This window comes from Gopherus flavomarginatus, chromosome 10, assembly GCF_025201925.1.
Source record: "Gopherus flavomarginatus isolate rGopFla2 chromosome 10, rGopFla2.mat.asm, whole genome shotgun sequence".
Taxonomy (NCBI): domain Eukaryota; kingdom Metazoa; phylum Chordata; order Testudines; family Testudinidae; genus Gopherus; species Gopherus flavomarginatus.
In genome coordinates, this window is record NC_066626.1 from 44,945,292 (window position 1) to 44,970,887 (window position 25,596).

The 25,596-nt window shown below is 44.5% G+C and overlaps 1 protein-coding gene across 2 annotated transcripts in view; it reads left to right on the top strand.

The window, feature by feature from the left end:
- Positions 1–25,596, top strand: part of STK39 (serine/threonine kinase 39) — a 176,534-nt gene that overhangs the window by 66,200 nt on the left and 84,738 nt on the right. For both annotated transcript variants that reach the window (XM_050916276.1, XM_050916277.1), the window contains exons 9-10: positions 2,675–2,723; positions 2,828–2,893. In XM_050916276.1, coding sequence (XP_050772233.1) covers positions 2,675–2,723; positions 2,828–2,893 — 115 coding nt within the window. The remainder of the gene's footprint in view (positions 1–2,674; positions 2,724–2,827; positions 2,894–25,596) is intronic.

Here is a 25,596-nt window from a genome sequence, read left to right on the forward strand (position 1 = left end):
AATTAGAGTAATATAGTTGTGAGTCAGACTTAGCCTGCTGTAAATCAGGATAAATATGGTCAGAATAATAAGGCTTAGGAACTGAGAGCAGAGATAATAGACAGATCAAGAATAATTAAGAAATAATAAGTGCAAACAAGAGTCTTTTTTTTTTTAATTTCCCAGAACCCCTCAGAATTCATCCTCTTGGCTCAGGGGATCATTTGTGTAGTATCTTGAGATTCCCCAGACCTTTGTAGTCTGTCTCATTAACTTTAAGTCCCCAGAGTCTGGTTATGCTTTAAGCATAGTCCTACAACTCGCAGACTGCTTAAATACATTTTAGTGTTTTCTTTAGATTAAAACATGTTCTGGAAAAAACAACTTTTATTATGGTTACAAATTATTGTAAAAATGGCCAAATCTTTTTGGTGCACGATTAAACTGGTGCAAAAATATGATTGTCCCTAGGAAGTTAGCAGTTGCAGTAGTTTTCCCTGTCTCTCTCTATGTGGTAGTATCTGCTGCACACACTTGATTCCTCGCAGTGCAGTTCCCAGGGTTAGCTGTTTTGCATTAAGTATACCAGTGTGTTACCATCAGGGTATTAACATTCCTGGTGACTTTCTGCTTGTTTAGTGTAAAACTAAACTACAGTGCTAGTGTCCACGCCTGGCTTCCTGCTGTTAGATCTCACTACAATAGATCTTTCAGTTTTTTCTTTTAAAGCTTCCATTAGTTTGCCCATTTTGAAAAGGAAGCTTCTAGGTTTGTCACCTATTCACATATCCAAGTGCTGTGGATATACTGGATGTGAAAAATGGTCTATAAAACTTTGTTGTCTATCTCTAAATTGGATAGTATTCTCCTTGATGTCAGGAGCTGTCTCTCTCTCTCTCTACCATGTGTGGAGCATGTGAACTGGGCTTACTTAAATAATATCTTTCTTCCTGGTCTCTTCTTCCTTTTCTCTCCAAAACCTTATACCACATCAAATAAGAATGGCAAATTAACAAGCTAAGCAAGCTTTTAATCAACATAGAATTTGCAACTTTGTTTGGACACTCCATCTACATTGCGTTATAATCACATCTTTTCTTAAACCCGTGTAACTTCTGTGTGGAGAAAAGCCCTTGTGACCTCCTTCCTAAATTACTGTAGGTTCTTCTTACATTTTAACCACTCATAGACAAATGCAGTGAGGCATTAATTGGTCTTTGTTTTGATTTCCGTTCAGTCCTCTTTATCCTCTGCAGTAAGGATGATAGAACTTATTTTTCTGTTGAAAGTCCGCTCTTCCATTGAAAATTAAACATTAATTTGTGAAAAAGTGTCTGTTGTTTGTGCAAAGTTAGAATTTTTCTTTCCTTCCCTCCATTGGAAAAAACTGAATGCCCAAAGACCAAAATACTCTGATTCAGATATGCCAATACGGTGCTCATGGGGTTTGTGGTTTGGTTTCCTCATAATGCCCAGTCCCTTCTATGGGCCATGCTTCCCAGCTAGAATACATCTCCTATAATGCACCCTGGCCAGGGATTCCCATGATGTACCACCTCCCCTCACCAAGAAAGGGACAGTGGTGCATCATGGGAAACCGAGCCCAATCTATAATGAAGAAAAGGAACATCAGATACTTGAAATACATTCCCCTGGGAAACCACAGCAGCATTTTCAAATCAGTTGTGGGTTGGGTTTTTTTGTTTTTTTTGTGTTTGTTTTTTTTTTTTTGGAGGGGGGAGTTGTTTGTTTCAGCACAAATTAAAAAAACAAATATTTCATGTCTTTCGGTTGAAATTTTTTATGGGGGGTGGAGAACCCAATTTCTGACCAGCTCTGCTTGACAGTCAGACAAATATATTCATAGGTCCTCTGCTGTACCTTTGGGAAAAGTGGGCGAATGTTGCTCCTCCTCATTCAGAAATATAGCGCATCATTAGGGTAAACATAACCTTGCAGCCAGATTGTTATTGACTTCAACTGCTGCAAACTTCAAAAGTATAAATTCAGGGGGGTCTGGGAGGAAGAGCGCCAAACAGATAACAGGTCTTCATATCACTGAAATAAATGGCAATTGGCACTTACCTCACTCACTATTGGGAAAATTCTAAATTATCCTTTCATCTGTATAAGCTGATTGTTCTTGAGCGGACGTAGTCAATAAGTGGACCATGGGCCAAATCTGGGCCACCAGACACTTTTTTGAACAGAGTCCAAAATCTTTTTATTTATTATCGCTGTTGTTTATTATTATTTTCTCTGGAGTCTGGACCTTGACAAAAAATTTGGACCTTGACAAAAAATAATTGACTATCCCTGTGTCTGGAGCATTGTTTAGGCACATGGGCAGAGTCATCTAGGGAAGCATGCATTGTCTTTTTAATGGATAAAGGGAGGTTGTAGGTCTTGGCTTTTTAATTCACAAACACTGGCCATTTTTTTTCCTTTAAAATGAATTTAATCAAGGACAGGATGTTGATTATATCCAGTGCTTTCACCATCTAGGAACCTCATCTCACAATGTGTATAGTGAATGAATATGTATATCATTATGGATTTTAAAATTAATTTTGCAGCTAACCTTGCAATTCGTTCAGCAGTAATTCAAAAGTGTCATGTCATTTCATGAATGTCCTGTACAGTATTCATTAGGGAGGATCTTTGTTTCTGCTCTCATTTATTATTGATCTTTCAGGCCCACAGCAGCGGAACTTTTAAAATGCAAATTCTTCCAGAAAGCCAAGGTAAAATATTTAACCCTACATGTAAATCTGCTCTGTCTTGCAATCTATGTGAATCTCCTGTTTTCCTTGTATTGGGTTTAACTGTCTAAATGTCGGTTTTTCAGAATAGAGAATACCTGATAGAAAAGCTTCTGACTAGAACACCTGATATAGCACAAAGAGCAAAAAAGGTAAGGTTCTTCACACTTTTTTCTTTAGCCAATAGGATATTGCCCAGAGACCAGTATGGGGGAGGGGGAAGACTCAGTATGTTGTTTTTTTAATTGTCAGAATGTAGCAATTCTCTTGCTAACCCCCTCGCAGATGGTGACTGTTTAAAATGACTGGCTTCTGAGGTTGAGCTTTCTCCAAGAAGTCTTAGGTCATTTTAACTTCCTTTGTTATTGTGCCTTGCCAAGATGGGGGGGGGGGGCAGGAGAGAGAGAGAGAGTTATTCTTTACATTTTTAGTTAGAGAGCTATAAAAGCTGGAAAATTCTTAGTTGTTATTAGGAGGTACAGAAAATGGTGAGCATATAGAGCCACAGACAGAGGAAATGAAGTAATAAATTCAGGACATAAAATACAATGTTAAGAGCTCAACGAACAATGTTTACGCAGGATTACCTGGTTAGTATGCATTTCCATATAATTATTATAAGTCACAAAGACTTCACTAAAAGTTCTTCGGTTAGGAAGAAGCTGGCAGCAGGGCACTTCCAGAGAGGAATACATGTTCTCTTTTCCGGCCCAACAGACTGAGCCCTTGTTGAGCCATGTGCTGCAAGACTTTGCTCTTCTCTTGGGCTTTCTGAGAGGTTGGCTTGACTGAGATTTCAAAGGGCTAAGGTGGGAACTTTCTTCAGGAGTCTTGTGGCTATTGACCCAATGTAATTGTGCCAGAACGAGGTGGTTTTTTTTTTTTTGTAATATAACTATTGTAGAAGCCTCTAGAGTTCAGAAAAGACATTTTTCAATGAACTCAAAAATATATACTTTAAGCTACTTGCTCTTGAATTTTTTGTTCCCCATTAAATAAAGGGCAGTGCTGGGACATAGAGGTTTTCTGAGGTCTAACTTTTTTAAAGCCCAGACCCAAACCTGACTACACTGCAGTCATTCGTGAGCCTGAGAGCATAGAATTGTTTCCAGACCTGACCCAACTCTGACAATTGTAGGGTATTAATTGTGCTCAGGGAGCTATGGGCACTGCACGGGGGTTACTGCCTGCAGGCTCAGGTGAGGTATTCATGCTCAGAAGATCAGGGGGATTTTTGCCCCCATGGAAGTTGGGGCCTGCAGGAAGTGGTGATGAGTTCAGCCCTGCTTACTGGAAAAGCTGCCTTGTCTGCAGGAACCAGCAGGCCAGCCGTGGTTTGCTCAGACACCCCATCTCCACGATCTGGCCAAGCAACTGGAGCATCTGCTACCTAGCAGTGCAGGCTGAGGACTCAGACTGCTGTGTGCAGGCCCAGGTGGGGAGAGGGGCACCCTCCCCTGAGCAGGCTCAACCTGCCAGAAGCACTGTGATGCTTCCACCCACCTGGGCAACAGCAGCTCCACTACAGCCACCACTCTCCTTAGAATCCATCCTTGTCCTGCTTTTGGGAGTTTGAATCCTGTGGCTCCACCAAAGTCATTCCTGCTTGGGGTATGGTACTATCAGAGGGGGTACAATAGGGTCCTGGTCAGATGGGCTGGGGAGCGAAGGGGATGTTGAGGAGAGGGGGAAGGTATAGGAGAAGAGGGGAGGAGAACAGAGGATCATGGGACTGGGGGAATTGTGGCGAGAGTGGGCCTGGGGAAAGCAGTGTAGGGCCTGGGGAAAGAGGTGGGAGTGGGGAGGAGAAGGCAGGGTGAAGGGCTGGAAGGCGGCACAGGGGAGAGTAATAACTAATATAGGCTGAAAAGGAAACCTAATGAGGGCTTTAGGAAGTTTGAACAGTGTGTGTACACACTCAAAAAAAAAAAAATGACCTGACCAAAGCCTGAGAGTGTCGGATAGTTTTCATACCTGACCCAACACATACAGTCGGTTCCCATTGGGTTACAGGACTCTACTGGAAATCAGTGATAGGCAATAGGGATCTGTGGCACGGTGGGTGGTGGTAGGGACTCCTTTATTGCAATACTTGTTCCCCTCGACCCAATTGTCGAGTAAACCCTGAGTTAACCACATCACACTCTTTGATCTAAGTTAATATGTAAATACCTACATTTACTACAACACCCCCAAACCCTTTATTTGATTATATGAACGCCCATATGATGAATATTAATAGCTATATACTGAATGTAATTATACCTGACCCTGTTTACTGTTTACCGCATTAAGCCTATTATACAGACTTTTTTACCTTGAAGATACATTTCTTTGCAGTAATCGTAGCCACAAGTTCCCTTAATCAGCAGTTCACAGGAGAGGGAGAAAGGGACCATGACCCCAAGCTTGTTTATGTAGCTGGGAGAAGAAGCGAGGAGGAAATAACACTTCTTCACACAAAGGGTATCCTTCAAACAAACATATTCCTCATTCAGCTGCAATGCTTATCTATCCTTAACAAGCAGAAGGGAAAGGAAAAGGATGGCAACTTTATCTATCAAGCGAAGAAATAGTGCTTGGCTGTGCCTCACTCTCTATTACCATGATAGCGGTTACCCCGGTCGTTACTTAACCCTTCCATATCCCAGCAGGCAGGAGGAATGGAAGACTTGGAGGGGGCACAGTGAGCACCACATCTCTTTGCCCATGTGGTGACAGCAACATGTATTGGAAGGAGTTTGTGTAATTTGACTTTAAAAGGGAAAAAATAGGATTTTTCACTTTTATACCACAATGGGAATCAGCATAATCTTCTATCTTCGAAGACCAGTTTCTAAACCTTTTATAGCATGGACCACATTTGAAATAGTTTATCTCCTCACCATGCAGACCAGCCTCCCTTCTCATTCATAATCCCATAATATCTGAGTCAGCTGCAGCAAATTCTCATTGAGATAAAGTTACATTCAATACTTTCCTAAAGTAACTTTTCATTTGGAAATGAGAAGCCAGCACAATACTATCTTTCTGTGGACCACCATCAAGTACTCCTGAGACCACAATTTGGGCACCTCTGCTCTCAGATTCAGGATAAACCCCAGCATTTCTCCCACCCCCTGAGGATTGCTAAGAAAAAGGACAGTCTTGAGAGAGCTGTAAATGCCATCGTGTACTAAAAATGCCAATAGAGTCAATATCTGCCAACTGCAGTATAAACGGAAAACTGTTAAGTTTTCAGCTAGTGAAGACATTTAAATGATTTAAGTTTTTAAAAACCTCAATTAATATTCATTGGAAATTTAAGCTTTAATTCACTTACAATTTTCTGCTGGCTGCTATTTTAAAGCGCTATAAAATATAAATCTATTTCAATATTGAATTGATAAAATAGAACTTGAGCAACTAAACTTATGCAACATGTGAAATGTGAGTCAGAAATCACTTTTCAAAGAACCCATTTGTTGGGAGGGTGGGGAAGGCGATTGAGGTCATCAGTACTTTTAAAATATATTTTAATATGACACTTGGCGTGAATAGCCTGTAATTGACATCCATGCCAATCCTGCTAGTACAGGTATAGTAATGTCACTTCTGTTGCATCTATGGGTGTATCTACACTACAAGATTACTCCAGTTTTACAGAATTCGATTTTTGGCAACAGATTATATAAAGTAGAGTGCATGTGGCCAGACTAAGCATGTTAATTCGGTGGTGTGCGTCCACAGTACCGAGGCTAGCGTTGACTTGAGTGTTGCACTGTGGGTAGCTATCCCATAGTTCCCACAGTCTCTGCCGCCCATTGGAATTCTGGGTTGAAATCTCAATTCATGATGGGGCAAAAAACATTGTCACGGGTGGTTCTGGGTACATGTTGTCAGGCCCCCCTCTCCCTTCCTCTGTGAAAGCAACGACAGACATTTTGCGCCTTTTTTCCTGGGTTACCTGTGCAGATGCCATACAACGGCAAGCATGGAGCCCGCACAGCTGACCGTCACCGTAATTCTCCTGGGTGCTGGGAGACGTGGACTGCATTGCCACACAACAACAGCTCATTGCCTTTTTTCAGCAGATGGTGCATTAGGACTGAAAGCCATCATTGTCATATAGAGATGGGAGTGACTCAGCCAGGTCACTTCCCATTTTCTGCCGAGCGCCCAGGAGATGTTGAGGGCTAGCAGCCATAATGCAGCATCTTCTGGCGAGTAGCCAGGAGATGATGCTGGCTTGCAGTCTTAATGCAGCATCTTCTGCTAAGCGCCCTGGAGATGATGATGGCTAGCAGTCATACTGCACCATCCGCTGCCAGCCCAAGATGTAAAGATAGATGGAGTGGATCAAAACAAGAAATAGACCGGATTTGTTTTGTATTCATTTTCTCTCCCCTCCCTCTGTGCAATCAACAGCTTGCTAAACCCAAGCTTTTGGGTTCGGTCCTTGAGGGGGCCATTCTGTGTGACAGTTGTTTGTGTTTCTCCTTGATGCAAAGCCACTGCCTTGGTGGAATTTAATTCCCTGTAAGCCATGTCGTCAGTCACCCCTCTCTCCATCAGAGCAATGACAGACAATCATTTCGCGCCTTTTTTCAGTGCAGACGCCATACCACAGCAAGCATGGAGCCTGCTCAGCTCAACACAGCAGTCAAGAACGTTGTAAACACCTTGCACATTATCGTGCAGTTTTTGCTGAACCAGAACCTGTAAAACCAGGCGAGGAGGAGGCAACGGCAGCACAGCGACAAGGGTGATGAGGATGTGGACACAGAATTCTCTCAAACCGCAGGCCCCGGTGCTTTGGAGATCATGGTGTTAATGGGGCAGGTTCATGCCGCGAAACGCTGATTCTGGGCCTGGGAAGCAAGCAGACTGGTGGGACCGCGTAGTGTTGTAGGTGTGGAACGATTCTCAGTGACTGCGAAACTTTTGCATGCATAAGGGCACTTTCATGGAACTTTGTGACTTGCTTTCCCCTGCCCTGAAGTGCAAGAATACCAAGATGAGAGCAGCCCTCACAGTTGAGAAGCGAGTGGCAATAGCCCTGTAGAAGCTTGCAACACCGGAGAGCTACCAGTCAGTCAGGAATCAATTGGAGTGGGTAAATCTACTGTGGGGGCTGCTGTGATGCAAGTAGCCAAAGCAATCGCTGAGCTGCTGCTACCAAAGGTAGTGACTTTGGGAAATGTGCAGGTCATAGTGGATGGCTTTGCTGCAATGAGATTCCCTAACTGTAGTGGGGCAATAGATTGAACCTATATCCTTATCTTGGCACCGGAGCACCAGGGCAGCCAGTACATAAACCACAAGGGGTACTTTTCAATGGTGCTGCAAGCACTGGTGGATCACAGGGAACATTTCACCAACATCAATGTGGTATGGCCAGGAAGGGTTCATGACGCTCGCATCTTCAGGAACGCTAGTCTGTTTAAATGGCTGCAGAAAGGGATTTACTTCCCAGACCAAAAAATAACTGTTGGGGATGTTGACATGCCTATAGTTATCCTTGGGGACCCAGCCTACCCCTTAATGCCATACACAGGCAGCCTGGACAGTAGTAAGGAGCTGTTCAACTATAGGCTGAGCAAGTGCAGAATGGTGGTAGAATGTGCATTTGGATGTTTAAAGGGTCACTGGCGCAGTTCATTGACTCACTCAGACCTCAGCCAAACCAATATTCCCATTGTTAGCGCTGCTTGCTGTATGCTCCACAATCTCTGTGAGAATAAGGGGGAGATGTTTATGACAGGGTGGGAGGTTGAGGCAAATCGCCTGGCCGCTGACTATGCGCAGCCAGACAGCAGTGCAATTAGAAGAGCACAGCAGGGTGTTTTGCACATCAGAGAAGCTTTGAAAACCAGTTTCATGACTGGCCAGGCTATGGTGTCACAGTTCTGTTTTTCTCCTTAATGAAAACCCACCCTCTTGATTGACTTATTCTCTGTAAGCCACCCACCCTCCTCCACTTCGATCACAGCTTGCTTTCAAAGGAAATAAAGTCACTATCGTATAAAAGCCACATATTCTTTATTAATTGATTGTAAAAATAGGGAGAACTGACAAGGTAGCCCGGGTGCAGTGTGGGAGGAGGGAGGGAAAAGGCCACTTCAAAACTTGTTGAATGACAGCCTTCTGTTGCTTGGGCTGTCCACTAGGGTGGAGTGGCAGGGTGCACGGAGCCTTCTCCCCGCCCCACGCGTTCTTGGGCATCAGGGTGAGGAGGCTATGGAACTTGGGGAGGGGGAAGGGCAGTTAAACAGGGGCTGCAGCGGCACTCTGTGATCGTGCTGCCGTTCCTGAAGCTCCACCAGACGCCAGAGATCCCGCAGTAGCCCCAGCATTGTATCCTGCCTCCTCTAATCTTCCTGCCATCGCCTCTCATCTTGAGTGTTCCATCCTGTACTCGCGTTCGTCCCTCCTGTCTTCATGTTCATTGGCCGCTTTCCTGTACTGTGATACTGTGTCCTTCCACTCATTCAGATGAGCTCTTTCATTGCGGGTTGACTGCATGATCTCGGGGAACATTTCATCTTGTGTCCGTCTTTGTGTTTTTCTCCGCCTTATCTGAGATCGCCTTCGGGACGGAGGAGGGAGGCTTGAAAAATTTGCAGCTGCGGGAGAGAAAAAAGGGAGAGAAGTATTTTAAAAGATACATTTTATAGAACAATGGGTATATTCTTTCATGGTGAACAACACTATTCACATTACGTAGCACATGTGATTTCGGTACAAGGTCGCATTTTGCATTTTAATATTGAGTGCCTGTGGCTTTGGTGTTAGAGATCCCAGACACAGGGCCGGGCAACAGAATTCGGCTTGCATGCAGCCATGGTAAGCCACTGTCTTTTGGCATCTGCAACCTTCATAAAAGCAGCGCCCTCCTTTCCCATATCAAGTAAAGCCCATTGAGTACTGTGGTTTTCGTGCTAACATGCAGCAGCAGAAACCAAACTAACCCCTGCCCCATCCAATTCTCTGGGATGATCGATTTACCCCTCCCCCCACTGCGTGGCTGGTATCAGGGAAGATCCGTGCTAGCCAAATGCAAAAAGCTCAGTGCCAATTCCCCCTCACCCCATCCCACCACTTGGCTAACTGCAGGGAGGATTTCTTTTCAGCCACAGGCAAACAGCCCAGTAGGAACAGCTACCTCTGAATGTCCCCTTAATTAAATTCCTATATTTCAACCAGGTTACCATGAAAGATTTTGCTCTCCTGAGGATAACACAGCGAGATAAAGAATGGATGTTGCTTGAATGCCAGCATACACCGGGACCATGCGCTGCCAGGCTTTGTCATGCAATGATATCAGATTACTTGCTACTAGCATGGCGTGGTAAAGTATCCTACCATAGAGGATGGAATAAGGCTGCCCTGCCCAGAAACCTCCTGCAAAGGCTTTTGGAGTACCTCCAGGAGAGCTTCATGGAGATGTCCCTGGAGGATTTCTGCTCCATCTCCAGACATGTTAGCAGACTTTTCCAGTAGCTCTACTGGCCACAAATGCATCCCAAGTCCTCAGGGCAAATTAATCATTAAAAAATGGTTGCTTTTAAACCATGTTTTATATTTACAAAGGTACACTCACCAGAAGTCCCTTCTCTGGCTTCATGGATACTGCCTTGGGAGAGTTGCGAGGCTATTTCAGTCAGGCTGAGGAAAAGATCCTGGCTGTTGGGGAGAACGATGTGCTGTGTGCTCTCCACAAGCTCGTCGTCGTCCTCCTCCTCATCTTCCCCGTCCGCAAAATTCTCAGGCCTGGCTGACTACCCACTCCTCGGAATCCATGGTCAGGGGTGAGGTAGCGGGGGCAGCCCCCCTACACCCCTAGAATTGCCTTCAGCTCAGCGTAAAAGTGGCATGTCTGTGGCTCTGCCCCAGAGCGTCCGTTTGCTTCTTTGGTTTTCTGGTAGGCTTGTCTGAGCTCCTTAACTTTCACGCAGCACTGTAGTGAGTCCCTATTGTGGCCTCTCTCCATCATGCCTTTTGAGATTTTTTTTTTTTTCCCAAATATTTTGGCATTTTGTCTTTTGGAATGTAGTTCTGTTAGCACGGAATCATCTCCCCATCCAGCAATCAGATCCAGTACCTCCTGTACGGTCCATGCTGGAGCTCTTTTTCAGTTCTCGGACTGCATGGTTACCTGCGCTGATCAGCTGTCCATGCTGGGCAAACAGGAAATGAAATTCAAAAATTCGCGAGGCTTTTCCTATCTCCCTGGCCAGTAGTTCAGATTGCTGTGCCTAGCGATCACAATGGTGCACTGTGGGATAGCTCCTGGAGGCCAATACCATCGAATTGCGTCCACACTAACCCTAATTCAAAAGGACAATGTCAATTTCAGCGCTTCTCCCGTCATTGGGGAGGAGTACAGAAATCAATTTTAAGAGCCCTTTATGTCGAAGTAAATGGCTTCATTGTGTGGACGGATGCAGGCCCAATTCGATTTAATGCTGTTAAATTTGACCTGAACTCGTAGTGTAGACCAGGCCTAAGATATGTGTGATTAGTTTGCCTCGCTGCCCAAAACTTCAGCCTTATTCCACTTAACCTTTTTTTCTCTTTACCTAATGTCCTCTTTTTTTTATTGCGCTGCTGCTGTACTGCGTCAGCACTATTTATGCCTATTCCTTTATTTTAAACCTGATTCACATCAGTTTGGTATAGTCCTAAAGATACCATATTTAAACAGCAGCTTAAATGATTGGGGAAAATGTGTGAGGCTGTAACAAGTGTAACCTTACAAAATTGGGATTTACAATAGATATCTACTCCCCAATCATATGCATCCTTTTTTTGGTTAATTTACTAATTCTAGATTTCGTGTTTTTTCTACAGAGTTAACTTTGCATTTTGATATCATCTCCTCCCTCCTGAGACTTTCAGCCATAGTAATGGTAGCCAGACACCTTTTTTTTTCTTCTGCATTTGATCATGTGAGAGGAGTGTGACTTATCTTCCACCCGCCCAACCCCCCCCCCCAACTTAGTTTAGTATATATTAGTACTGATTTTCTTGGCAGTAGCATAATACTAGGAAACTTCTTATTGGCATTCCTACTCAATATAAATACATTTATAACAATACTGTGTATCTTGAAGTCCTGTTGCATTTTATAATGTAGAACACAAATGTATTGTTAGAGGTCACAGTGGAAAATAAAGCGGCATCTTAAGAGCCAGGGATTGGTGAACACAGGAATCTTTAGGCATTGGCTCTCTTCCTGAGGGTAGGAAACATTTTCAAATAGTAACCGGAGGAAGGGTGAACGCTAAGGTCAGATTTTGGATGGTCATCTATTCCTCCCACGCCAGCCATCTCCCTTTCTCCACGGGCCCCAGGAGTTTATCTTTTCAGATTTTACAGTGGTGAAGAAGTCAGTAGGATAGGGAGTTGATCAGCCTTGCCCTGTTCGGAGCAGGCCTTCCCAAGTGCTCAGAGAAACAAGATGGAGAGTGGAACCATCCATTCTGAAACATAAGAGCTCCAGCCTCATCCAACCCCCTACTCAGCTATCAGACTACTTTTTCCTTTTTTAAAATCCTGGGCACTGCTGCGTCAGGAGGCTTGAGGGCTGGGGAAGACCGTTTAAGTGGAGAAATAGGCACAATAAGGAAATTCTTGTCTTAAGCAAGAATGTGGTTTCTATTATGACTTTAGTTAAAGATAATTTGTTCTAATTTTTTTGTCAGTCCTTTCCATGGGTTATTATTTTAAGATAGGTTCCACCTTATTTTTTATCAGGCTTATTAGTATTGTACTTGAAACTTGCATTTCCCATATATATAACTGCATCCAGTTTATGAGCAGAAGTACTCTGTAGAACTTGGGGCCTCATCCTGATCACACTGAAGTGAAGTCAATATCAGTACTTCAGTGAGGGTAAGATTCTATCCTCAGTTTAAATAAAATACAACTCCAAGGAAAGAGTCTTGATTCTTCTTCGAGTGGTTGTTCATGTCCATTCCAAGCAGGTGTGCATGCGTTGTGTGCATGCCAGCCGGAAGATTTTCCCCTAGCAGCGTCTGTAGGGTCGGCCCTGGCGCCCCTGTAGTGGCGCCACTACAGCACCCTATAAAGGGACCCACCGACCCTTCACCCCGTCAGTTCCTTCTTACCTCCGGTGACGGCTAGCTGGAACTTCTCTTGCACATAGCAAGTTAGCAGTGTCCTATCCTCGTGTATAGTCTGTGTATATAGTTAGTTTACTTATGTCATTTGTATATAGTTCTTGGTAGTTGGGGGGGTTCCCCTCCCCACATTTCGTCGCTCATTGGGGCATGCCCGGGTCGCCCAGGTTTAAACTCTGCAAGGACTGCGGGAAATTCATGCCCAAGAGTGACCCGCACTCTGCTTGTTTGAGGTGCCTTGGAGAGAGCCACCAAAACGACTGGTGCTCTATCTGCAGGAGCTTCCGCCCGAGAACTCTCAAAGACTTAAAGTCCTCCTGTTGGAGGCTGCCCTGTGGCCACCCTCGGACCCGGAACCGGCCGAGGCAGTGCCCATCACATCTTCCTCGGTGCGGAGGGCACTGGCACCAGCATCAGAACTTAGGGCCCAGCCCAAGTCTTCCAAAACCCGGCACCGAACGGAGTTGGGTCATAGGAAGTTGGCCTCGATGCGGCACCGCTCACCATCTCCGGTGCCCGCTAAGAAGAGGAAGCCAGTGAGGGAATGGTCACTCCACCAGGAACCCCAGAGGCCGACGCCATCCGAGGGTACAAGCGGACAGGCTGGGCTAAAGCCCTCGGCTGCTCTGTCGACTCCCGCACTGCATAGAGGGCAGTTGAATCCGGACCGGCCTAGATCCCCGGACCTCAGCGGAGACTTGCGCCTCCCCTCGACACCGGAGGCATTTGAGGCGGCCTCAGACTTGATGGAACTCCCGGCGCCGGCCTCCCTGCACCATAGTAGGGAGTTGCCTACCATGGCATGTCCCCCAGTACAATCGAGGGGCAAGCCAGCCATGCTGTCGCCTCCCTCCCCGCCCTGTGCCGTTAGGGCGGCACCGGACTAGATGGGAGGTTCCCTGCTGCCACCCACGCCAGAGTGTTTCTTTCAGAATCCAGGTTCCACGTGATTTCCGAGCTCATCCTTGGACTGCAGCGTACCCCGATTACCACAGCCCGAATCTGCCTCCGGCTGTTGGGTCACATGGCAGCATGCACCTATGTGGTAAGCCATGCCAGACTCTGGCTTTGCCCGCTAGAGTCCTGGTTAGCAACAGTGTACCGCCCGGCCAGGGACCCCTTAGACTCAGTGGTGTCCATTTCCCCCCTTGGTGCTGAGTTCGCTATGGTGGTGGCTCGACCCGCAGAAAGTATGCGTGGGCGTCCCCTTCGCCGCCCCTCAACCCTCCCTCTCTCTGGTAATGGATGCCTCTGATCGGGGTTGGGGAGCGCACCTGGGAAATCTCAGGACACAGGGCTTGTGGTCACTGGAGGACCTCGAGTTGCATATCAGTGTCAGGGAGCTGAGAGCGATCCGCCTGGCTTGCTTGACCTTCCGGTCCCACCTAGCCGGCAGATGTGTTTCAGTCCTCTCGGACAACACATCGGCAGTCTTTTATATCAACAAACAGGCGGGTGCACTCTCCTCTTCCCTGTGCAGGGAAGTTCTCGCGTTGTGGGATTTCTGCATCCACAGTGCTACTCACCTGACAGCGTTCTACCCTCCGGGGGAGCAGAATGGCCTGGTGGACACCCTCAGCGGCTCATTCCGGGGTCATGAGTGGTCCCTTCGACGGGACGTAGTACGCTCAATCTTCCAGCTCTGGGGCTTTCCCCAGTTATACCTGTTCGCCTCAAGGGAAAACAGGAAGTGCCGACGGTTCTGCTCCCTCCTGGGCCGCAGTCCAGGGTCTCAGACACCATCCTCCAGTCTTGGGGGGGTCGGTCTGCTCTACACCTTTCCCCCAATCTCTCTGATACACAGGGTGATTTTGAAGATCTGCAGGGACCACGCACGAGTAATTCTGATAGCTCTGGTTTGGCCGCGCCAACATTGGTACATGTCACTGCTGCACATGTCCGTTCAGGTGCCCCTTACACTGCTCCTGCTTCTGGACCTGATCATGCTGGACCAGGGCTGCCTCTGCCACCCGAACCTGGAATCTCTCCATCTCACAGCCTGGATGCTCCATGGCTGAACCCGATGGAGACGCAGTGCTCCCAGCAGGTCAGTCAAGTGCTGCTTGGTAGTAGGAAACTATCAACTAGGGCCACCTACCTGGCCAAATGGAAGCGCTTCTCCATATGGTCGGGTCAGCGAGGTCACAATCGTCTGGGAGTCCCAATCCCTATTATCCTAGACTATTTGCTCCACCTCAGACAACTGGGCCTCTCCCTCTCCTCGATTCGCGTTCACTTGGTGGCCATCTTGGCTTTCTATCCAGGAGAGCGGGGTACCTCGGTGTTTGCGAGCCCGCTGATGGGGCGTTTCCTCAAGGGTATGGACAAGCTATTTCCACATGTTCGTCAGCCAGCTCCTGCCTGGGACTTGAATCTGGTCCTCTCCGCCCTCTCGAGACCTCCCTTTGAGCCCCTGGTTTCGTGCTCCCTGTTGTACTTGTCATATAAGACCGCCTTCCTGGTGGCGATCACCTCGGCCAGGAGGATGTCGGAGCTCAGGGCGTTAACATCCGAGCCCCTGTACGCTGTCTTTTATAAGGACAAGGTCCAACTTAGACCTCACCCGGCCTTCCTCCCCAAGGTCGTCTCACAGTTCCACATGGGACAAGATATCTTTCTCCAGGTGTTTTATCCAAAACCACACTCTTCCAGTGAGGAGCGGAGGTTACATTCCCTGGATGTCCGCAGAGCCTTAGTCTTTTACATCGAGCATACTAAACCTTTCAGACGCTTGACACAGCTCTTCATCGTGGTGGTGGATAGGATGAAAGGGCTCCTGGTCTCCTCTCAGCGAATCTCTTCATGGATCGCGACCTGCATCCGGGAATGCTACCACATAGCTAAGACCCCTGTCCCTCCGGTTACGGCCCACTCCACTAGGGCGCAGGCCTCCTCTGTGGCTCAGATCCCGACTCAGGAGATTTGTAGGGCGGCCACGTGGTCCTCCATCTACATGTTCACGTCGCGCTATGCCATCATGCACCAGGCTAGGGAGGATGCAGCCTTTGGTCGTGCAGTACTCCATTCAGCAGTGAACTCCGACCCCACCACCTAGGTTCAGGCTTGTGAGTCACCTGCTTGGAATGGACACGAACAACCACTTGAAGAAGAAAAAACGGTTTTAGTAACTGTTGTTCTTCAAGATGTGTTGTTCATGTCCATTCCAATACCCACCCTCCTGCGCCTCTGTCGGAGTGCCGGCAAGAAGGAGCTGAGGGGGTGGAGGGTCGGCGGGCCCCTTTATAGGGCGCCATAGTGGCGTCACTCCAGGGGGTGCCAGGGCTGACCCTACGGATGCTGCTAGGGGAAAATCTGGCTGGCATGCACGCGGCGTGCACACACTTGCTTGGAATGGACATGAACAACACATCTCGAAGAACAACAGTTACTAAAAGGTGGGTAACCGTTTTTTCCTTTGTGGCTAGACTGACTGTATTATGCTAAAAGGGAAAAAAATACATTATAAGGTGCTATCAAACATAATACTGAAAGCAAACATTATTACTAAACAAATTCTTTTAGAAGAAAAAAAAATCCACGCAACCAAAATATTAGCTTCTGATTGTGTCTGAATTAACAAGTGGATGGAAATTGAATGAGATCACTGCAACACAAGCTCAAAGTTGATAAACTTTGTCCTGACCCGGCAATTTTAGGAAGACGATTGCTGTGAGCCATGCTGACCCTGGGACATGTATGAAATAAACTCCTGTCATAAGATATGTGGAAACCAAAACAATGAGGTTTTTTTTTTTTCCAATGTGGCGCTTACACTGTCAGTGGGAGCCTTGGAACACTTGTGGGCGTTGAGCCTGAGTCCTTTCCAATCCTGAACTTGCAGAATCAAACCAATCTCATAAACAAACTCTAGAATTTTGAAACTACCCACCACCAATGTTGGTGCCGGAGATGGTCCATATTTCACTGCACCTTAAAGTTCAAGTGACTTTATATCCTACAGCAATTAAGTGGCAGCCACTGTATACTGTTCATCAAGATTTAAAAGCACCTACGTGTTTATCTTTGTCATAAGAACCTATAGGTGATGGGTTTTCAAACTTAACTTCAGTGAAATAGTGAGTGTCTCTTGAGTGCCAGCGTTGAGCTGATGGCTTTGTTTAGATGTTTCTAGCAGTAGCTCTGACTCCAGGGTTATTTGAGTCTCTCTCTGATTGAAACAAAGAATTGATGGGCATATAAACTGACACAATCATGTACTTTTAATCCTTAACTATTGATGATTTTGATTTTTTTTCTTCAATTTTAACATGACTCTTATGGTAGTTAGAGACTTCTTTTACAACCCCAGTTCCTGAAATAAAACAGCTGCTGGAGAATAAGTGTGGGTGTGGTGTGGTGTGGTGTGTGTGTTTTTTTTTTTTTTTTTTTTTTTTTTAAGTTTCTAGCCCTTGTAGTTGCAGAGAAGGCCATAATCCTAAACTGTATGCACTCTAAAGGCTCAAGCCTGACAAGGCAAATAAGACCCCACTTATTTTTCAATCTTGCATTATTTTTAAACCAATCTCATGCTACCATTGGGCCTGACTCATGACTTTAGAATGCTTAGCATTGGCTGTATTTTGGGTTAATCTGTTGAAATCATGACAATGAACATGTGTTCTAATATCAGAAATGCATTGTGTAGTCTGATGGCGCAAAGTGTTAAATTAATTTTGTGATGCTGGAAAAGTTCTGGAATAAGAATTGTTGAAACAAGCCTTTTCTTTTCAGAAGGGGTTGATTCTAGGCAGTGGTAGTGCAAACTTCTTGTTACCTGTCTTAGTTCTGAGAGGGCTCCTAGCCTAAGGGGAGAGCTAATTTTCCATGACTATTCAGTCCCTGGCCTCCTGCCTGTGAAAGGTGCCAGTTGTGGTGGGGTTTTAGATGTGGATACTTTCCTGCTAAAGAACTGGATTGAAACCACCAACTCCTCTTGTGTAGGCCACCAAACACCAGTGTGAAGTGTTGACTGTCACTAGCTGTGCTGGATTTGAGCCCATTACTCCTTTCTGGAGTCATACAGCCCTCAATCCCTTCAATCTAGAAGAGGCCAAACTGAACAGACATTGCTCAGAATGCACATACACAGTTGACATGGAGGGTTATCTCAAACTTTGTAAGTTGTCTCCAACTATTTTCCTAATATGCTGTGAAACATGGTGGAGGAGTAGGTCTTTGTGCCTGCTTAACTTGGTATGGGGACAGTCAAAGAACCCCCATTCATTCCAAAAAGTAATCGGTGTGAACATTTGGAAATGAAGAGGTTGGGAAGCATGAGAAGTGATCTGTGTGGTGTTTTTTTGTTTGTTAAACTGGCAAGAGGCTCGGGCAATGTAGATTAGCTCCAGAAGGTATTGCAGTTGAATCTGCAGGATGAATCAGAAGCAGTGTTGCCTGCACTCGCTATTTTATTGCAAGTCTCAGAGCATATGTATGTATATAATATTTGAAAGCTCCAGCTTCTGGAGTTAAGTAATAATGAGAGCAGAGATTTTTACATAAAAACAAATGAAATGGGTAACCTTTCCAAGCTTCTCTACAACTGTGAGCATTAGAAACCTAAGTACACCTTAAAGGCTCAGAAACCAAAAGAAGACAAAAAAACCCATTTTTATTTAAAAACAAACAAAACTTGACTTCTTGAGACTGACTGGTGCAGCTGGAGATGCTGTAGGAGCTACTGGGGACGCTAAGGAAGTGGAACTGGACATTATGGGAATAAAATAGCCAGAGGTAGAATTCATGGGAGAATGGATATAAATGAAAAATATTCCTGGCTCAAGAACTGAAAAACCTAGTATGGGGCTGAACATTTGGGGGTTGATGGGAACAAGCCCTTAAAATAGATGTATCTAGAAGAGCAGAAGATGAATTGGGACACGCTGGAATAGTGGGTATGTAAATATTGGGTGAAAGCTCTGTTTAAGGCTTGGGAAGAAAACAGTTGCTGGGCTGGGTGTATTCAAAATGTACATGCACAGATGCATATAGAATATGAAGTCCAATCAATAAAGCAAATAAACAGCTCTGAGGTTTAAAAGGTTTGGATTTCTAACCATATAGTTTAGTAATCACATGTCCAGCAGAGGGCAGCAGTGTATTTGTAGCACATTGATTTAAGTGCAAAGAAAGAATGAAATGTATTCTGCCTTCTGTATTGACATGGCAATAATTATAGTTACATAAAGTATTAAGTTAGAAAAAGCTTTGGTTCTGGGGTGTTAAACACTATTGCACTCATCAGAATATAGGCGTTTTTTTGATAGTTAATTCAAACACATTCAATATGCAAACTGTTTGGGTCTCCATGTTTATTCTCAGGTACTACGAAAGTGTCAGATTTCAGCATCCAAAATTGTACTAGAGCTTTCATTTGAATAGGCTTATAAAAATAAAAAAAACTCTTGTCATCTATGCGAGAAGGAGTAGAGACCTTTTCATTTTGCTATTTTAATAGCAAAGGGAAGAATTCAAGTGTGACCCCTAACGCAGCATTCTCTAATCTTTTGAGCTTTAGTGTAACTTTTAATGTTAATTGAAGTTATAGTTAAGATTGCATTCAACTATCATCCTAGCCCTTATTTTTCAGAGCCTGATCCTAAGTAACACGTGACTGGGCATAGTACTTGTGGTCAGTAGTAAGCACTTTATTTTGTAGGGCCCTATTGAAGTCAGTGAGGGTTCTATCATTAACTTAATTGGTGCCAGGATTATACTTGTATTCTGCTAGGATCAGGGCCTTAGAAACCAATTTCTGCAGAAGTGGAAAGCATTCAACTTCCATCATTATATATTTTCTGAGAAAGTGGTTGATTGGTCACTTAGGCATACTCTGAAGGGTAACACATGGTTAGGGGTTTGTTATAGAAGTGGATGGGTAGGGTTCTGTGGCCTGCTTTGTGCAGGGGGTCGGACTAGATGATCACGCTGGTCCCTTCTGACCCTAGAATCTATGAAGGGAATCCACAAAATTTTAACATAAATTTCCAATTACTTCTCAAATAAAAATCTTTGATAGTGATTCACCTTCACTCTGATTATCCATATGAGTGGCTAGGAAATGGATCTCTAAAGCTACTACGTCTAGGTCTGTACATCTTCGGCTGAAGTATCTGTTTCAGCAATTAGTTACCCCTTTAATTTGGTTTCTTTCCACTCCTGCCTTTAACTGCTGGGCTGTAGTACTTTACTTTGAACTGCGGAAAAACAAATGAGTGGCTCTGGTCTCATGTCTGAATTAGTCATTAGAGGGTGCCATATGAATAGCTAGTTTGGGATTCCTGTGTTCAGGCTGTGTCTCTTTTTTTTTTTTTTTTTTTTTTTTCCCAGAGAAGTCCACTACCCTAAGGACTTAAAACTTCCAATTCCTCTTCTATACAGCTGCACATTTGTGCCTAAAAGATGAAATATTTCAGTGAAACAACATGAATTGGAGGGATATGGATGACTTACTGTTTTTAAAAATCACAATAACAGAATTTTATGTAGTGGAACTAACAATTGGAGAAATATTATTTGAAAAAGTAAAATCAGTACTGAATTACTATTTGTGCACACTTCAAATAACATGACAGTAACAGAAAACAAGATCAGATTTTTGGATCCCTAAGCTTGTTTAGGTTGAGTATAAACACATCTGGCTTAATTCTGCTTTCCAAAACACAGCATGCATTACAAATATTGTAGGATACATTTCGTTCTTGTTGCATGCAAGCTATGCAGGGTAGCGTAACATGGAACCTCAAGTCTGAACTTGGATTGCTCAAAGAAGCATTATTTTTGTGAGAAGAGGAGTTGGGGACAGAGTAAGAGGGTGGATTGGGGAAAGACCTTAGAAAGGAACAGGCAGGAAAGCTGGACAGCCATTTGTAGAGAAATCAAAGGGGACCAATGGCAATCTCTTGTCAGTACTAATATTGCCTACAAAGGTTCTTTAGTCTTACCATTAATATCATGATTCAACATTTCCTTGTTTGCTAGGGGGAAATACAAACCTCTTCTGCTGTACTTTAGTGTTTGTAAAGCTATTGGCTGTGAAGTCCTTTGTTGTGGTGCAGATGAGCAGAAAGGCGCATGGTTGCAACAGGTATATTCTTCATTAGTAGTAATCTGGTCATCAGTACTTGTGAGAGTAGTGAAACCAGCAATGCAAACTTTTTTTTAAAGTGTCCTTGCTGCACAGTAGATGTGAGTGCTTCGTTAGTGTTCACCCCAAAGAGGGACATTCTGGGCTGTCTACCTGTTGATAATGGGTGTCAGCAGACAGTGCCACTGACTATGACTCAGTGTTTGTTTCTGCTTGTAGCTAACTTTGCTTGACACCCAGGGGTGAAAGTAACTCTGAAGGCTTACTGATATAGGGGCCAGGGCCGGCTCTGGCCCCCAGAAGGGGCGGGGCCTCAGGCAGAAGGGGTGGGGCTGAGGGGTCAGCCTCCCTTAGCTAGCCCTTCCACACTGCCTGACCCATGCTGCCCAGGGCTCCGGTGGCGATTTAAAGGGCTCCAGCCGCTGCAGCTTTAACGTTGCTACCCCTTTTGCGCCCCCTCCTCCCCCCAGTCAGCAGTCCTGCTGGTAGGGTCCCTACTGGCAGGGCTGCTGATGGGAGTGCACAGCAATATTAAAGCACTGCTGCAGCAGTGGACCCTCCTTAAAGTGCTGCCATGGCAGCGCTTTAACTTCCCTGCCCCTTTTGCCTCCCATGTCGGCGGCTCTGCTGGTAGGGTCCATACCGGCAGGGCCGTGGACAGGGAAGGAGCAGTGATGTTAAAATGCTGCCGCGGATAGGCCGGTACCAGCTTCTTACCGGTATGCCATATCGGCCCGTACTGGCTCACTTTCACCCCTGTCAATGCCATTTCAGAATTCTCAGGCCTTCCCTGTTCAGTGAGGTTTACAGTACTGACTCTATGTGCTCTGTAGCACAACACAGCAAGTAGTTAGAATTCTTAAATTTGAAGGTAGGGCGTAGGACATTAAATATTGGGTCGCTTCAGTTACTTGTGAAAGCTCCCTCATTTGGAAAGCCACCTCTACTATGAAAGGAGACGTGTGGGGATGTGTGAATCTCTTGGAAGCTTGAAGTCTTGCAAATCATTTATAGAGACTGATTAAAGAGGTTTGTTCATGAAGTTACAACCAGTCAAACTGGGGCGGAGGGGTTGTTTTCCATGGGCAACAGTGATTTTTTTTATTTTTTAAAGATCTCTGTTCCTCCTAATGTAAAGATAACCTGCCCTCCTCCCCCAATATGTTCATCTTTGCCAGTCTGTCATATGTCTCTCTTCAGAAAAATAAAAACCTAACTACTCCCACAAGTCCTGTTCTAAGGGCAGGTCTACACTACAAAACAACGCCCATGGGTGTGAAAAATCCACACATTTGAGCAACATAGTTATACTCACGTGCATTTTAAATGTAGACCTGCCCTTATTCTCTTTGATTTAGTTCTAGTTTTCATGGGTATTTTTTCTCCCCTTACAGACCCTACCTACACTCTTGCTCCACTTTGTTATTACAGTGTCCCCCCTGTGGAGTATGAAAATGATAATGTCCATGTTTGAGTTGCTGCTAAAGATCTTCCACCTTCAATCATTTTATTGCTGTCTTGCGTTGCTCCTGCTGCAAGAGTCATGATCCTTCTCACTCTCACATTGCTGCCACCCTTTGTTATGGTGCTAAGTGTTCCGTCTTTCCTGGGGAATGCATGTGAAATGTTTTTGCTTAGCAGAATAGTATATTGCCATGTTGACCTACTCCTGTGACCACTGGAAACTGAACTGGGAGCAGGGTGAAAAAGAGAGAGCTGTTGAGAGTAAAATATGCTGTCAGTTAAGGAGCAAAGGAAGTGGGAAGATTGGAGATGTGAGCACGCTGCAGAGCTGGAAAGAGGAGCAAGTAGATTGTTGTAAAGGTGATTCAGAGTCAGTATGAAAAATTAGAGATACCTGTTTACCTCCTCTTTCTATTTATTTTTTTGGGGTCCCTTTCTCTCCTGCTTCCAGCCTGTCCATGTCTTTCCTTGTTCCTGCCACTCCATTCATCCACCATCTTACAGTGCAAGAACTCAGAAATACAACTTCTTAGGCAAGTGTACACCCTCAGTAGCCCTTTAAATTCTAGTTTTTCTCCTAATTCCCTTAATTAAATCCAGAGTAGTATAAATATTTTATAAACATCCTTGTGGCTATTAACTTTTAAATTAAGATTTAACAATGAATATTTGATTTGAGAGGTGGTGTAATCAGGAGCATACATTTTAATCCCCAAACAGGTGTTAGTAGCTTAAATTACTAATATTGTAGGACCAGAAACAAAGGGTGGTGGTGGTTTTTATAATTTATTTTTTAAAATAATTTGTAAGCACTTCTGAGTAAAAGGAAATATCTTCAACTATCCTTTTTAAAAATTAAGTTCAGAATAAAAAGAATGAAAGCCTCTCCTAACATTGTCCTATGTTACAGTGCCATTGGTAGTTACCGTGATAAAAGATGTGATCTTTCAGTATGGGTGCACATATCTGACATCTAACTGAATTCTCAGACACTCTCTGACTTAGAACAGGATAGGCATTGACTCAGTCCATGGGAGATACAGCTTTCTCATCAGCTTACCTGCTCATCTGAAACTCTCTCCTAGAAAAAATTATGGTGATCATGCATCTCACTGCTTTCAGAGCAAACGCAGAGACTAGTTCTTTGATTTAGATTGTCCACAAAGGAAAATAACTCCACCACTAAACAAATTTAAGTCCCTCAATACTGGAGAATGAAAGGGATGTAATTTCGTGCATGCTCAATATTTTCTCTAGGCACACAGATCTTCATGGAGTAAGATATCTTCTCCCCCCCTCACCCAAGTAAAGTACACATGGAGAACTTGTTCCCCAGGCATGTGAGCTGCACCCTGAGAGACCACAGAAAACTCTGAGGTCGCCCCTCTGGAACTTTCCTGTCTGTTCTTCCCTCAAGAAAGACAGGGTTTGACAAGCAGGATGTGGCCGCCAACAACAGAGGCACCAGCCATCTTTGCCCCTAGAGTCTGCTGTCAGACACTGGGGAGCCCCAAATAGGGTTCTGGAGCACTTAGGGAAAGATGAATAACTTTAATGCTGAGTGCGTGAGCATTAATTTATCAAATTCCTTAGGGTTGAGGATGTAGAGGGCTGCCTGTGTGGCCAGCCCTGCACAGTGCAGGATTTCCCCACAGAAAGTCTTCGATGAAGGTGGGGTAAGGAGAGAGTGATACAGTAGAGGCAGCTCTCCACTGAATCACCATATCCCACGCTCACAGAAGAGGGTGATATATGGCCCCATGTGATGCTGGTTTATGCCATAAACCTCCTACCTCAAGATGAAAACCATACTTTGTGCTGTGTGCTGGGAGGTGCTTGGTTCTAATATAATATTTTTCATTTATGCTCAGAGGTAGTGCTTGCTTTCCATCTTAGTTCTGGTTTATTACTAATAAAGTGCATGGACCTCTGTGCTCCCTGCTCCTGCCTGCACAGAAATGTGGAAGTGTTGGCTGGATCTCTGCTTTAAAAAATGGACAGAGGGGAGAGGACAAGCTATGAGGCATTAAAAGGAAAAGAGAAAGGAGATGTTTTTCCATATGGCCATATTTGTGATTTGCAGCTAATCATCCTGAGCTATGCCACAGTGACCGAGGGGACTAATTTAGTACTTTAAGGGGGGGAGAAAATACCAAGTAATTTAAATACCCTAACACAGGGGTCAGCAACCTTTCAGATGTTGTGTGCCAAGTCTTAATTTATTCACTCTCATTTAAGGTTTTGCGTGCCAGTAATGAATTTTCACGTTTTTATAAAGTCTCTTTCTATAAGTCTATAATATATAACTAAACTATTGTTGTATGTAAAGTAAATAAGCTTTTTAAAATGTTTAAGAAGCGTCATTCAAAATTAAATGAAGAGCCCCCCCAGACCGGTGGCCAGAATCCGGGCAGTGTGAGTGCCACTGAAAATTAGCTCACGTGCTGCAGGTTGCCTACCCCTGTCCTAGCATAATTCCTAGAAGATGGAAACTAATATCTCCATCCCTCTCTCCTTTTCTTTCCCTCCCTTTCCATTCCTTTTCTTTTTCTTTTTTGTTATCCTATCACTATACTTTAGTCAGAGATGTGTATATGTGTTACTCCTAAAGGGCAAATGTGTGCCCCTTACTGATGGGAGTCCATGTATTTATGCCCTGATTTGTGGTGGTGGTGGTATATATCATTAGCAATGGACTAACTCAAAAGACAAAACTTTGCCCTCAGAGCAGGTCTCCCATTAGCATCAGAGAGTGCTGTGTGAGGGCCTGGAGATTGTTTTAAGCAGTGGTTGACTTGAAATGGAATTGGACAATGATGGTGTTTGACTGATTCCAGTGAGAAGAACATAAACTTGTATTGGCAGGTATTAAAAACTTGCATGTCTTTATCTTTCCTGAATACCTTACTAAAATGCTCACATTTGTATAATAACCTTTTTTAAACTAGTGGCAAAGATCAAAAGTCATGGAACATACTGGGAGATGTGTATCTTTCTGTAAAATAGTTAACATAACATATAATAGGTATATTATCACATCAGATTCCAATGATGAGCTCTTTCATGATTTTGGGTAAAGAGAAATCTCTCAGATTGACCAAATTGGTACAGAATTGATAATTTCTAAATGACTAAAACTCTGCAGTTCTTGGCCAGATTTATGACACATTCAAGCTGTCCT